Source organism: Sphaeramia orbicularis, chromosome 21 (assembly GCF_902148855.1).
Source record: "Sphaeramia orbicularis chromosome 21, fSphaOr1.1, whole genome shotgun sequence".
In the NCBI taxonomy this organism is placed as follows: Eukaryota; Metazoa; Chordata; class Actinopteri; order Kurtiformes; family Apogonidae; genus Sphaeramia; species Sphaeramia orbicularis.
This window is the reverse complement of record NC_043977.1, coordinates 21,419,889-21,432,633: the sequence shown is the minus strand read 5'-3', so window position 1 is coordinate 21,432,633 and position 12,745 is coordinate 21,419,889. Positions and strand designations below refer to the sequence as shown.

Below are 12,745 nucleotides of genomic sequence, written 5' to 3'. Positions count from 1 at the left end.
CATTTTCCAGACGCCACAAATATTTCAGTGTTTTCTTAAATGTGTACCGATGCTGTGCTGGTGACTTTAACATACAGAACACTGAATCTGGATACGTTGAACAGATTGTTGGCTCTTTTGCAACAACTAAACAGCTGTGTGTTTACACTCCTAATCAGGATCACGATGATTAAATGTCTTCTCAGTTTAGGTTTTAAAATAAGAGTCAACAGAATGTTTTTTTTTCCCTCAGTGGGTCTTTATTTCTCTCTCCCATGGTGGCTATGGCAGTAATGTTCTATTACAGTATGTGATCACAGCTAATAAAGCTCACAATACTGAAACATGGCAACAATTGCATTGAACGTACATATTAAAATAGAGCTGATGGCACTGTGCCCCCAAACCATTTGTTTTTATAGATTTTTTACTAATATAAACTGCAATTGTAGCATGCACTTAAACTCAATATTATTGAGAATCATAAAATGTCTTAGTAGCTGTGCAAAAATAACTATATAAAATATATTGCTTTTACAATTAACCAAGCCATTGGCGCTGTAAATAAATTAAACTAGACAGCAACAACAAGCAGATACAGAAAGGATTTCAGTTCAATGTTAATGATGATTTATATAATGTACAAACATATTTAACAAATGTACTTTTAGAACATTAATATTTGAACAACATTGTGCATAAAACTCAAAATACACAATTCTGAACTTGTCAATACACTTAACATAGAGCTTCACTGAAAAGAAGGAAAAGTACATATTTATAGAATATACACAACAGGAGGATCTAGAACATCTTAGAAATACACAGGAATGCCCATCCTTTACACTTTCGTCTACTTTCCTTCTATCTTTTCTCTCAGCACCATGGACGTAATGAACACAGTTTAAACCCTCTCCCCATTTACTCCTTAAAACTAATCAGTAATAACCTTATACTGTGACTGTATGTTGTCTAAGCACTTGAGCAGCCCAACTGTGTATAAAGTGCTTGCTGTCATGATTTTGTTAAGAACTGTACAGAACATGCCCAAATACATCCTTCAGTGCAATGTCTCCAGCTTGGCTGAATGACGGGGGACATGTTGTCATGTAACAGAAGCTGACAGCCAAAAGCGGCAGGTTGGGACGAGAGAAATCTGGAGCATTTACTGCTTGCCGTCTGTATTCACCCAGGAAAACAAACAGCTTGCACACTGCACTTCTCACAAGGTCTAAAAGTAACGCCGTAGACTTTCTAGGATAGACAAAAATGAAAACAACTTCTTGCTTTAGATTTTTGTAAATGTGTGCATGTCGTGGACTGGATGTGAGATATAACAAGTATCTACACGTTTGACTCTATAAATGATCGCTTTGGTTTCATCGAAGCTACGTGAATGGCAGGATTATCTCGGCCGAGGCCCGGCTGCTTGGGTTTACTGTCCATGTAAGTGTGCGGCAGAGCCATTGTTGGCTTGGACTCTTTGTAACAGTTGGCGGCCTGGCAGAACTTCTCAGTGAATTCACTGACGTGAATTCCGTTTTGTAAGCTGCTCATTGCCATAGCACCATGAGGCGGTGGAGGTTTGTGCTGCTCCTGGTAAGTGCTCACTGTTTTGGCGTACGGCAGCTCACAGTCGATGGGCTGCAGGCCCAGAGCTGACATGTTGTGACACACCATGCTGTCAGATGTGTGGTTGAGCCAGCTGTGGCCCGCGGGCTGCAGGCTCTGGTGACTCTGCATGCCGTGGTGCTGCTGCGTTTGCTGCTGAAATCGCGCCGTCTTGTCGGTGATGCCCATGAAAGGTCTGGGTTTGTACTCTGTCGTAGAACTCGCCTGTTGGCTGTGCTTCGTCTTGTCTGAAATCTTGTTGCGGACGTCGGGTCCCAGCTTGCCGCTGTCTGATAGGCTGCTGCTGGACGCCAGGCTGCTGGTGGAACTGGACACACGCATGCTGATGCCTCCGGCTGCTCCCTGGGATCCCACTGTTCCACCCATCACTTCCTTTCCTGGGTCAGTGTGGTTCCCCTGAGGTCCAGGACCGGAGCAGGCCAGTCCATCCAGAGAGGATGCAGAGTGTGCCGACAGCCGGTCTTGAACCAGAGCCTTTGTGCTGCTGCAGGAGGCGTATGACGCCTGCGAGGGGAGGAAGTTGTCGTTATCGACGCTGTAACCCAACGAGGCGGAGGCGACCGCCAGCGCCACGCGGTTCTCGTACACAGGCTCATCAGCCGGAGTCGGCAGAGGGCTGATGTCGATGCCGGGACCGGCTTTCAACACGCTGGACATGTGTCTACTGGGTAAAGGACTGGAGGGGGCGTACTGAGACTTTGGGCCGGTCGAGCGCCCCCCCACCGCCCCCCCAACTGCCTGCATGGAGCTCATGTGCTGGTTAGTCTTGACTATCTGGGCCTGCTTGGTGGGCTGCAGGACCAGACCCTGCTGGGCCAGCGCCTCGCGGTGTTCCCGAGGGTAGCGGTGAGGAGGAAGCCTGCTGGGGCCTGGGGGGGAGCAGGGGCCCACACTGTGACTGTTATTGACAGGCTCAGAGGGTGGGACTCTGTTGAAGGGGTAACTGTTCTGAGACCAGCAGGCCTCGGCCGTCCTGCTGCGCTGCGACACCTCCTCTTTGTCGTCGTCGTCGTCCTCCTCCTCTTCGTCCTCCTCTTCCAGAATGTCTCTTTGGCCCTCCATGCTCCTGGACAGGCTGTGCTCTGAAGGCTCCTCCTGGCCCTCGTCCTGCTCCTTGTCAGATTCGTGGCCCCCCGTTGCCTGGTTGGATGCGGCTGCGGCGGCAGCGAGGCCTCCTTTGGTCTGAGTGCGCTGCATCTGTTTACACTCCTCCTCGACTCGAGCCAGCAGACGGCGAATCTCGCGGTTATTGGGGCAGAGCTTGGCGGCTTCGTGCAGGTCGGCCAGGGCCGCTGTGAACTGTCTGTGAACAGGACGGACAAACAGGATGAGCAGATCCAGAACACATAACTCACCGGCAACAACCAGTGACGCTGTCCTGAAGAGTTTACCTGCTGCTCCTCTTAGCTCTGGCTCGGGCGTAGTAGGCCTCATAGGATTTGGGTTTTAGCTCCAGTGCCTTAGTTGCAAACTCTTCAGCCATTCCAAAATCCTACAGAAGAATCACCATCATTAAATTACATCTAAACATCTGACAAACTGATCCTGCAGTTACTCCTATTGAAAACATGTTTGAATTCATGAGACCTTCACCCTGTAAAACCCTCCAGTTCTACTTCAACACTTTTTTTAATCACAAACTTAGAAGTTTTGGCCTGCAGTTAAATTTCATCATTATTATTTGTTCTCTAAGCCTCACAAATTGCCTTTTTTTTTTTTTTTACTTTATTTGCTTGAAATTTTCTCTGAACATCCAAGAAACCTTAAGGATCCCTAAGAATTAATATCTCTAGTAGTCTTGACTTTCTTGCAGCCCTATCAAACAAAGATGCATAACATTGATTTATTTCTGCCTTAGATCCTGTTAAGTTCAGCAATGGAGCCAAAAAAGCCATATTTTCCCATTAAGGATTGTTTTAATTTACATTTATTTTATTTAATTAGTTTTTCAGTAACACCTATCTACATGAATACATGTGGCAAATCATCCTAAGGGGTTTTTGGATGCTCAATACAAATTTCTACTCAACCCAGTGAAAAATTGCTGCCAAAACAATTGTTGAGGATAGAGTACACATACTAATGATGAACTTTAGCTCTGAGGGACACATTTAAAAATTCATGACTGGAAGGAAAGAAAACATTAAATTTAAGTAGAATTTTTCAAATAGTGTTTTAAGGTCATATCTTTGTATCTTTTTCAATGGAATCCATTAAATGTAGCGAGAAAAGCCTTTACCTTTGATCACAGGACACATTCATGCTTATATTGTGCATTAGTTTGAATACATTTTTTGCCATGGTATTGTATTGATGATGAAGAGTCTGACCACTGTAAAGTCATCTTCATCATATCCCAAATATTCTCAAAGGGGTTCAGGTCTGGACTCTTTATCAGTTAAGGTTAAAGAGCTGAAATACAGTACTGTGCAAAGTCCTGGTCCAGCACCAGGTTTGTTGGTCCAGCAAAGTTCTAATAATCACACATATGCATTTCTTAGTCTCTGTATTAAGATCCAATCTGGATATATGTGAAGTATGTACAGCCATAAAACCTAAAGTTCCAGGGAATAAACAGCCTCTGTAAACCTAAGTGGTAGTATTTTGTGTGAGCCCCCTTTATATTTAACATGTCTTTAACCCTTCTGTTCAGACAATGACATTTACTGCATTAATTTTCTGATATTTTACACCATGCCAGAGGTTTCTAATTATGCTGCTGCTTGTCATGAGTCAAAATAAATACTGACTTTAATATTTAGAACCTATTAAGTTCAGTTTTTTGTGTGTCTTTAAGGCTGTGCACATATTTCATGTAGTATCTAGAGAAAAGAAAATCATACATTAATATGTGTGCTCATTTCATTCCTGCAAAAATAAGTCTAAATGTGACCTAAAACATTTGCACAGTACTGCCTATTAATGCCCAGGGTTATTTTCCAAATGAAGAATCCCAACCATTTGCTCATTTGTAATTTTTTGCTTCATTTTTTAGGATTAAATTGTAAATGATATTTTCAAGTGTTCAGATTTCCTGTTTGATAGATATTCTTTGGTGGATCCATTTACGTAGAACATAAAGATGCTGTGGTTCACCAGCTCAGCACAGTTAAACTCTGGCTGAGTGAACACGCCGACTGGCACATGCAGCAGCAGAAACTGTTTCACAAGAAGATTTGAGTCAATTGCCCAGAATGCTTGTAGTTTACTCCTCGCCTCCTCTCTGCTACCATCTGAACACTAACAAGCACACATGCTCCCATCATTCCACATGCTGTCCTGCTTAGACGAATATCCACTCTGTAGTTTGTAAGATTTCACAAATAATGAGGAAGGCTTTCCTAGAAGGAGGCATATTCTTCTGCAAATATCTATTTAATGACGTGCCCTGATGTTAATTACACTAACAAATGAAAATCTGCTGAATGGAATGCATTATTTAAAGTCATTAAAAATACAGATCCAGCTGAGAAACTAAAAAGCCAAGTGTCTCGTGAGAGGCTTACATTGGTTTTTCTGCGACAGCGGGAGAGATTGAGGTACAGAGAAACCCTCAGGTCTTTAAATGCCTTCAGGTCATCACCAAAGCCTTCTCTAGGAAACTTCCGGAGGGCGTACTGGTACCTCTGGGCTGCCTCTTTCATCTTCCCTTTCTGGAGGACACATGGAGGGCAAAACGTGCAGTGAGGAAGAGAACAGAGGCAGAAGAACCAGAAAAAGAAGAAAGTAGCAGATGTGGGGGAGAAGCAGGCTGAGGTATCCACCAGATACTCCCCACTCATCAATCACACACAAGCGAGCACCAATAACACACATGTTCCACCTGACGGCTCTGTCCTCCTGCCACAAATCTCAATCTGTTAAATGTCAGGCATCGATCATGGTTCCTTTGGTAAACAGACTCTAACATTTCATTTCACTCCTTCATCTGCCGCAAATCAGTGCAAACATATGATTTCATTGCTATGATTGACCTAATTATTATAAAGCCCTGTGCTTATTTTACCTCCAGCGATTGATCTGAGTCATAGACTGTAAAAGGAGTGGATGTGACCAGGGTGATGTCATCCTTTGGTTTGTGAACTACTGATCTGGAGCCTAGACTTTGTATTCTGGGTTTTTGGAACCAGAAGGAGGCTCAATCTAACAGTGAGGGGTTACGGGTACAATTCACTGAGGTACCAGTACTTCCTGCTATCTTACTGAAAACACCAGACACACATCCTGATAGGACATGTTACATCACACTCCAATAAGTATCTACAGCTACTGTTAGATGTAAGTGATGTCAACTTCCAGTAATGCAGAAACATGCTAATTCACTGGCTAACTGTTACCATGTGATGAAAACATAAAAGCAATAACCATTATAAACATTATTTAAAAAATATAACATCAGAAAAATAGGACATTAGTTATTACATTCATGAGTTGCATCCATCAAGAAAATAACATACACTCCCCTCCATACAGTACTTGCTCATTCATTCATTTTCTAAACTGCTTCATCCTCAAAATGGTCATGGGGGTTTCCAGAGCCCATCCCGGCCACCAACAATTGAAGGCTGCGTAAACCCTGCACGTGTCCCCATTTCATCAGAGGGCTCCTATTACCATTACTCGAAGTAACTGGATCTATTTTTGCACATTTATAAAAAACTCACTGTACAAAAACATGGATGAAACTAACAGGTACTTTGTCACTATTTCCACATTATGTTCTATTGTTTGAGGTGCGGTGGTGGTGCCTCTTTCTTCAGCTGTGGTTTAATGGCACATGTGACTGTTTAAGGCGCCAAACTTCAGCTGATACGTCTGATTGTGTTCCTTTTGGATACTCTGAATATTTCCAAATGGAGAATTTTCTGACAACGAAATGTGGGATATACTGATATTATTGTGGTTTTATGAGGATTCTCTGGACGTGTATACAGCGCATTTGGAAAATGAATCTAATTTACTGCAGGTTGTGACACACAGACACTGTTTAGAGTCAGATGGAGTAAAGACAAAGATCCTGTCTGCTACAGATGGATTAATCTAAAGAAAAAAACACATTTCTGGATGTGAGGAGAAACATACTTACTATTAAACATGACAGAGAATATCAACAGGTTTATAAATGTGAGCAAATATTGAAAAGCTGACCTTTTCCAGAGGGGTGGAATGAAAGAGGGAAGCTATTTTCAATTTAAGTTTTAATCAAATTTTATTTCTAATGGGGTGAGCACAGCTGCATGTAAATGAGCATATTAGGGAATATTCATTTTCATTAGTCGTGTAAACAGCTTATTGGGGACTTTGTCTTTTTATTTTGTGCATGTAAATGTAGTCCCTGCTACTGATTTCTTTGCATATTTCATTAAAAGGTTTTATATATTCAAGTTATCTATATTTTATTTGCCTTTTGCAGTTTTTATTTGCAAAGCCTTGAAGGCAAACAGAACTGTGTTCCAGTGCTCAATGAAACTTAATGCTTCTTCTTCAAGAGTTGAACTGTTTACGTATTAAAATTACTCATAGTTGGCTAACCGTTATTCATATGTCGGCATGTTGTGTATGTAATTACAACAGACCATGTAAACCTGATGCGACATTTGTGTAACAAAATACTTGGTCTTATTAGTTCACTGACTACAGTCAAGCTGTCAGGAAATAATAGGCTTTATTCAATAATGCTGAGAAAGGCTGACTCTACAGGCGAGCGAGCTGTCAATCACACCTGTCATGTCCAAATGGCAGACTTTAAACCCTTCTGTTAGCCCTGAAATCTTACTAATGGTGCAGTCATGTACATAAAGGCCCACCAGGAAGCACATTATAGGCTCCAATTGGGCCAGAATGACTCCTGATTCACTAACCCACAAGAACATTTGCAGTTTTTAGAGGCAAATTCGAGCCAGGATTTACTGGAACGGTCTCTAGTGGATATCTGTACTATTACACTTCCACATGTCTCAGTTTCAAGCTGCTGTCGCCCCTTTAGGTGACTTTTTCCGAGTGAATTTCTGTGCGATCTGTACCTTGTATAGCAGGTTTCCCTCCTCCATTAGCTTCTGAAGCAGGATGATCAGGATGTCGGGCTTGGAAGTAGCCATAGCCCAAGCAGCGTTCCCTGTAAGAGAAGGAGACGCAGAGGCAGATGTGTTATGTTGTCGTAGGTGTCGACGGCTGCTTGCTGTATTCTCAGGAAACTGGTACAAGGAGAAGTTACCTAAAGATTGTACCTGATCGATCGTAAGGAGAAGTTCTGTAGCCTTAGTTTATTGAAAGCAGTTAGGGAAGAGTTATGAGAGAGTTCAGTGAAAAAAAAAAAGAGGTCATGCAACAACAGGGGCAGTCATTTGTCATGCAAGGAAAATGTGATACGACGCATTAGGTGACAGTTTACAGTTATAGACACTTTAGCTTTTCACTCAACTCAGAATTGCCAGCCTTCCATTCATCATACCGGTAACTGTGTGGAAAGTAAATTTCAAGGTTCTGCCCATTAAACCGTTTGAGTTTTGTGAGACGGCGGAGTGCAGTGCAGATAAGGCGCAGACCCAGATAGCTCTACGAATGTGTCATGTAGGTGATAAGTCACATTCTTAAATTAGCCAAGAAGCACATGAGGGAGAAACAGAAGGACACACACATGCACTGACAGACTGGGAAAAGGGAAAACACACACATAAGCAGCAGTGGAAACTAGGTTTTTCCACAGCATTCCACACAATTACTCAGCTTATTCTCAGAGCCGTGAGATACTGAGCAAGACAAAAATGAACCCGGAGAGAAAACAAAATGCATAAAAGCAGGCAGAAGAGCTCTTTGACAGTAATGAGAACCTGCACACGAGTCTGATCTGCGTTTGTGTTTAGTTCAGGGCGAGAAATAAAGTCCAAATCAAAAATGTGTTCTTACCCAGCTTGGCCCCTTTCTTCAGCAGAGTCACCACCACTGAGGTGTTCCTGCACCCTATAGCCCGGTCCAGAGGCCTCATCCCACTGTAGTCCACATGCTCTATCACCGCTCCTCGCTCCACCAAGTACTGGACCTACATGAGACCGCCACAGTTACAAACCCTGCATTAACGGCCAGGCCTGAGCTAATGCAGCGCAGTATGTGTTCAATAATTGGAATGAGTTGTTTTCAGTTAAATGAAAGGTGGAGTTCAGTGTGTGGCGACATCTATAAAAACACAAGCTGTACGTGTGTGTGTGTGTGTGTGTGTGTGTGATTGAGCTGAAGTACTTTTCATCACATTATTGTCACGTACAATCTCTGCATCTCCGTAGAAAGCGGCGAGGTCCAGAGGAGTCCGTCCGTTTTTGTCCGTGTGGTCGATGACCGCACCCTTCTCCACCAAAAACTGCACTACATTCTTGTGTCCTTTTAAACATGCCCAGCTCAGGGGCGTCAGTCCCTCCTTGTCCATCGAAGTTAAAGATGCACCTGGAAGACAAAGCACAGTCACGTGACAAATGATCATAAGACTAGGGCTGCACAATACTGGAAAAACTGACATTGGGATTTTTAACCCTACTATACATATTACCATATGAAAAAATACTTAGGAGGATATAATAGCTGCGTGATACCAACTTAAATGGTCAAACTAATTAGTTGTGTTTCCTCTCGTTGTGGCAACAGGTGCAAGACACTGTCGAAACAGAACGTGTTTCAGTATCAACCTTCTTGTAGCTGAAATAATTCTAGATAACGGACTTTGCTTTGCTTTTTGGCACCATGTTTTCATTTACAGGGATTTTCTGTGGTTAGTTGCTAATTTTCGAATGTTGTTACCAGCGACTCACTCCAAACTGATAAAGAACGATTGTGATTGGTGGATCGCTGTGTGCAGTTTGTGTCATATACCCTTAAAATTAGATGAGAACATGTTGAGTTCATTTGCCTCCTACATTGCCTCCTACATTGCAGCACAAACGATATGTTGCGCAGCTCTACATGAGACTATCTGCTAACATTGATTGGTGGTGTTTGCTCTCGTTGCTCACCTTTCGAAAGCAGAAACTCCACAGTGTTCAGGTGACCCTCGCAGGCAGCCACCATCAGTAGGGTCCTGCCCTGCTTGTCACTGATGTTAATGTCGGCGCCGTGTTGCAACAGCAGCTCCGCAATCTGAGGATCAGACAAAAAGAAAGCGGTCAAACACGTCCACATGTGCAGAGAAGAGGTGGAAGATGAATTTACGTCCTTTCTGTGAATAAAAATACTCCACTATAAGAAAAAGTAATAAGTGACTATAATCATTAAAAGAAGTCACTGTGTAATAACATGGTCCCGGTCTGTGTTGAACTTCATTAAACCACTTTATATTCTGTTATAGTTTAATCTGCTGCAACGCATCATGTTCTAAAGTATCCTGTTTGAACTGTCACTGAGAACCATGTATCTCTGAAAGTGTTTTTCCCATACATAAAGTTGGGACATAAAATGGGTCATGCAGCTGTTTATATTGAGTCACCAATTGGCAAAGGAAACTTTATAGCAATATTATGATAAGTGAGTTCATTTTCCTAATTAAAACAGAAGAAGGCTAAGAGTTAACGTCAGCAAAGATGAATGAAATGTTGCAGAGACGGGTCAGTGGTAACAGTCATAACAAGAAAATGATATAGGTTTAAAAACATTAAAATGATGTAAAAGATGCAACAAAATCCAAAGAAATGACAGAAAATATAGACTTTCAGAGGCTGTGTTCTGACAGCGGGAGAGTCAGATGTAGATTTATGGCAACACACTGTGTATTTTTCTAAGTTTGGGTCCTGTGGAGAACACCAAATTTCTCTTTTGGGTCTCAAGCTGCGTTCAGAAATCACTGCTCTCAAACAATGCATTTCCCAGCTAATCCTAAAGGGTTTTAAATGGCTTGTTTGGCAAAAGAAGTAGAATTTAGTTGGTCTATAAAGGCACACTTCATTCTTCAGTTTAACCCAAACATTCAAAAACAACACTTTTGGAGCTGTAGTTTTTACTGGACGAAAAGGAGAACTGTAATGTTAAAAGTAACTAAAGTTCCAGCCCATGTTCAAACCTCTGACTGAGATAAGACAAATAAACTTAAAGGATAAACAGAGAAAATAATGAAATAACGTCATTATTCATCAACAGACTAAACAAAACAGGGCTGCGACTTGGCATTTTAACCACCAACCATAGCCAGAAGCAAACAACCCTTAAGCGTTTTTCCACTTAAAAATAAACCTTCAATCTCCTCTTACCAGGTTTCAGAATGTTCTATTTTTACAAAACAGTGTGTGTGCAGCTTTGAGGAAGCCAAATTTATGACTTTTTAAGACATTTTTCAAGGCGTCTTTGGTTAAATTTAAGATCTTACATTCACAAAGATAACAGTCCAACAGGCCTCATAGTTATTTCCTTGAACTCGACTTTTTAAGGATCTGCAGACATCCTGACTGCAAACGGAGCACATAAAATAAGCAGCTTTGTAGAGGTGGGACAAAGAAAATGATACAGATATAAATCATATAGCTTCACCTTGGGATACATCATTGATCCACTGGCACAAAACAGCAATATATATATTTTTTTTTAAAGAAAGTGTTAAAAAAGCACTAAGGTATGACTTTCATTTGAACTTCATCAGATTTAACTCTTTAACCTTTAGAGGTCCACGGTCACAGTGACTGAATCACATGACATATTCAACACGTCGAAGGATCGGAAGTCAGTCACATAGATCACTGGGGACAACTGCATTTGAAAATGCAGACTTGAAACACTCTCCCACTTTTTATTTGATGTTAATAGAGCAAATACAACCAGAGATATGACATTTTGAAGCCGGAGCAAACAAACGTGAGTAAAAGTATGAAAATGAGGTGGGCGGGTGTTTTATTTCTGACCATATCTTCATCATTTTTTGTCCTTTTTCAAAATGGAAAAAACTGGTGGAATCTGCAGATTCTAATCCACAGACTGCATTAGCATTGCAGGTAAGGGTGAGAATGACCCCCACCTGAACCAGATGTAGAAACTGGGAGGACCGGAGGGTGGGGGTGTGTGTGAGAAAACACCTATGTAAAGATGTGCTTTTATGTCAAATATTTGAGTATAGTTTTAATTTATTACAATTTAGATTTTATATACCTAATATCTGAAACCAATATTCACTTTTAAAGTCTTTGAAAAGGTTCATTAAGCATCTTTGTGTTATTTATGCAATAAATTATATACATTTTTCAAATTGGATTTTATATTTTTTTGTGTGTTTTTTGTCCTTTTGTGTTGATATAGTAGGTTAAAGTGAAAAAATAATAGGCAGATGAGATGGATGAATTTGTGCTGAAAAAAAAAAGATACCAAACATGGGTATAATTAACATTTCTTTATATAGTATATAAAGGCAAAATCAAAGGTACTCAAAAACGGCCAAAATAGGCTCAGACCCCTAAGGGTTAAGGATGTGTGGAAACCTTGATACCAGTCAAAAGCCCATTGTCTTGTTTCTTACAGGGTTAAATATAAGTGGTTTCTTACAGGACTGAATAGAAGTTGTTCCTTACTTTCATACAATTCATGACTTAGGCTAAACTGTCTAATATGAAGCTGCTTGACACCTGTAGGGGAGCAAAAATACAATATGTGTCCAATTAAGTACAAAGCAAAAAAAAAAAAAAAAAAGATATGTATGTAGTTTCAAAGAGATGCGGTTAACATTGTAGTTGTCTGAAGCAGTATGGTTGCTATGGATACAAAAAGATACAGCTTTTCATGGACAATAAAGCCATTAAGCCTGTCTCACCTGCCAGTGTCCCTGTCTGACGGCACAGAACAGAGGAGAGACCCCCCGCCGGTTCACCTGCTGCACCACCGCCCCCTCCTCCAACAGGAAGCTGCACACCTCCATCTTCCCCCTTCCCGCCGCTGCCGTCAACGCTGAAGACAGGAAGGACACAGACACACATTTAGAGACGATGTGTAGGAGCTTGTGTGTGTCCATGCTTTCCTGTCCTATTCCCAGGTACACACAGCACTTCAAGAAGTCTGTAAGAACTGTGCGTATGTCAATAATACAGGTGCAATATAGACGCAAAGAAAAGAAGGACCAAGAACAGTGTGAAGGTAAGATTTAGACCAAAGGGTTGAGCTCCTCTGAGTGATTAAC

The 12,745-nt window shown here is 41.6% G+C and overlaps 1 protein-coding gene across 2 annotated transcripts in view; it reads right to left on the bottom strand.

The window, feature by feature from the left end:
- Positions 1-216: 216 nt before the first annotated feature.
- tanc1b (tetratricopeptide repeat, ankyrin repeat and coiled-coil containing 1b) overlaps positions 217-12,745 on the bottom strand; it is a 121,413-nt gene continuing 108,884 nt past the window's right edge. Inside the window, exons 19-27 of one of the 2 annotated variants that reach the window (XM_030124466.1) lie at positions 12,383-12,516; positions 9,612-9,735; positions 8,873-9,048; positions 8,518-8,650; positions 7,839-7,868; positions 7,635-7,726; positions 5,118-5,264; positions 3,003-3,103; positions 217-2,914 (exon numbers count right to left, since the gene is read on the bottom strand). In XM_030124466.1, the coding sequence (XP_029980326.1) occupies positions 1,324-2,914; positions 3,003-3,103; positions 5,118-5,264; positions 7,635-7,726; positions 7,839-7,868; positions 8,518-8,650; positions 8,873-9,048; positions 9,612-9,735; positions 12,383-12,516 (2,528 nt within the window). In that variant the 3' untranslated portion in view covers positions 217-1,323. The remainder of the gene's footprint in view (positions 2,915-3,002; positions 3,104-5,117; positions 5,265-7,634; positions 7,727-7,838; positions 7,869-8,517; positions 8,651-8,872; positions 9,049-9,611; positions 9,736-12,382; positions 12,517-12,745) is intronic. The other variant, XM_030124467.1, reaches the window with a different exon arrangement.